Genomic DNA, 2,230 nt, shown 5'->3' with positions numbered 1-2,230 from the left:
TGAGGCTATATATAGTATATTAATGCATAGGCTGGAATATGTAAACCAACCGACTTCACCTGCATATCTTGTATATAAATATGAATGCATACAGTGGAAGCATACATATGATACATAGAAAACAACATATGTTTGCTTTGCATCGCAAAGCCAAACGTTAGCAACAGAGCAGAGCATAGCAAGATCAGCGCATATGGATACATTAACAAGAATGAGATCAAACCAAAAGTGTTCAATTTGGCATGGCATGGCTTGGAGAGTTTTGTGAAACCTAGCACCTGTCACCACCTGGGCATGCCGCCCACAACAAGATAGGAAGCACACAGTTGTAAAGGATAGCCATCTATCTCTATCTATCTAGCTAGCTCACATCCATCCATCCGCTGCTAGTAAGAACAAAATAAGCAAAGCCTGAAAAAGCCAAGGCTTTTCCTGCAAGTGTCTTGCCAGTACACGCATTAGCTACTATTTAGGCACCTCCCTCTCATATCTCTAGATATCATTGAATTCCTTCCATAGATACACACATATCTATCGTTGCCCCCAATATTTGTTCCACCCCAGCACCCATTTCCCAAAGAGCCTCCGCCATGGCAGACCACCTTCAAGTTCAAGAGCAACAACAACAACTGAATCTGCCACCAGGGTTTAGGTTTCAACCGACGGACATGGAGATCATCACCTTCTACCTGGTCCCGAAGGTGCTGAAGAAAGTCTTCAACACCACGGTTGTCGAGGAGGTGGACTTGAACAAATGTGAGCCATGGGATCTCCTAAAGAAGGTAAACATGGGGGATAAGGGGCGATACTTCTTCTCCCAGAAGGACCTCAAGTACTCCATCGGGATACGGACCAACGGGGCCACGAAGGCCGGCTATTGGAAGGCCACCGGAAAGGACAAGGAGATCATCCACCCACCGACCATGAGTATCATCGGCATGAAGAAGACGCTCGTCTTCTACAAGGGAAGGGCCCCCAAGGGGGAGAAGACAAACTGGATCATGCACGAGTACAGACTCGAGAGCGGCAAGCAACCCACACCCAACCTGCCCACTAACATCGCCAAAGCCACCACCATTAATGCATCTTCCAAGGTATTTTTAAGCCTTAACTATTAGTACTCATGACTCATGAATATGCCTGTATGTACATATCTAGCTACTAACCATTGTTGATTTGCACTAATTTAGTTTATCTATGTTGGTAGGGGGAGTATGTGGTTTGTAGAATCTTCCATAAGAGTACTGGACTGAAGAAGGTGATGATGCCATCATATGACATGTCCATTCCCATGTCCATGGGGGGAGAGAAACAACAGGGCTTCCTCGACTCCACTACATTGGATCCTCTCATGGACTGCGACGTGTTGTCGTCACTGGCACCGCCGCCTCCGTTGCCTGCAACTTCTTTGGACCAGACGCATACCTTCGAGGCCGGATCGTTTGTGATGGGCAGTGCGGTGCTTCCGATGATGAACAATCACTACTTTGGGAACCACTACCAACAAATGATGGCCTTGCCACAGTCAATGTCATTCTACAACAACCACCAGCAACAGCAGATGATGGAGATGAGTGTAGACCAGGGCTTCATGGTTGGGGTCGATCCTGGGAGCGTTTCATCATCCATAGTGTGTCATGAGGACGTTGTGACCTGGTTGAGCAACAACAACTAGGGTAATGGTGGCACAACAACCTCCGGCGAGATCTCGTTGATGAACATGGGAATGGATGTCATGTGGAACTACTGATGATCATATGACCCGCGAGAACATATACATGTGTGCATGCATAAAATTATCATCCACCAGAAGATCAGTTGATATATACCAACATCTGTATTGGTTTGTAGCGCATTTTATTTTTTAGCATGATCACAAGAGAGTATGTAACACTACAAAAAAATACACTTCCGTGATGATACGTGTTTGTCACAGTAGGTCGTGTTTTTTGTCATGCATGTACATCCATGAAAAATTTATGACAGAATCAAGATAGTCATACCTGTGCTGTCGTAGAAGTGTTCCATGACATTACCAAAATTATCATCACGGAAGTGGACAGAAGTGCTTTCGTCAAGGGTGACCGACACGTGGCATCCACCGTAACGGAACGCCGTTAAGCTATCGGGTCGGGTTTTGGATCCGATAACCCGTTAACAACCCCGACCAATGGGGATTTTCCACGTGTAAAATCATCATTGGCTAGAGGAAACACGTGTCGGCTCATCG

General features: G+C 46.0%; 1 protein-coding gene across 1 annotated transcript; it reads left to right on the top strand.

Annotated features, from left to right (window-relative positions):
- Positions 1 to 522: 522 nt before the first annotated feature.
- On the top strand, positions 523 to 1,918 carry LOC123168729 (NAC domain-containing protein 92-like). The gene is made up of 2 exons (XM_044586600.1): positions 523 to 1,094; positions 1,208 to 1,918. The coding sequence occupies exons 1-2, from the start codon at positions 591 to 593 to the stop codon at positions 1,673 to 1,675; spliced, it is 972 nt and encodes a 323-aa protein (XP_044442535.1). The 5' UTR covers positions 523 to 590; the 3' UTR covers positions 1,676 to 1,918.
- The last annotated feature ends 312 nt before the right edge of the window (positions 1,919 to 2,230 follow it).

Source organism: Triticum aestivum, chromosome 7D (genome assembly GCF_018294505.1).
Source record: "Triticum aestivum cultivar Chinese Spring chromosome 7D, IWGSC CS RefSeq v2.1, whole genome shotgun sequence".
Lineage (NCBI taxonomy): Eukaryota > Viridiplantae > Streptophyta > Magnoliopsida > Poales > Poaceae > Triticum > Triticum aestivum.
This window is presented reverse-complemented; position numbering and strand designations above follow the sequence as displayed.

Coding starts and splice junctions, on each gene's coding strand:
- LOC123168729 (XM_044586600.1), top strand. CDS start 591: ATGGCAGACCACCTTCAAGTTCAAGAGCAACAACAACAACTGAATCTG. Junction 1,095..1,207: donor CCATTAATGCATCTTCCAAG/GTATTTTTAAGC, acceptor CTATGTTGGTAG/GGGGAGTATGTGGTTTGTAG.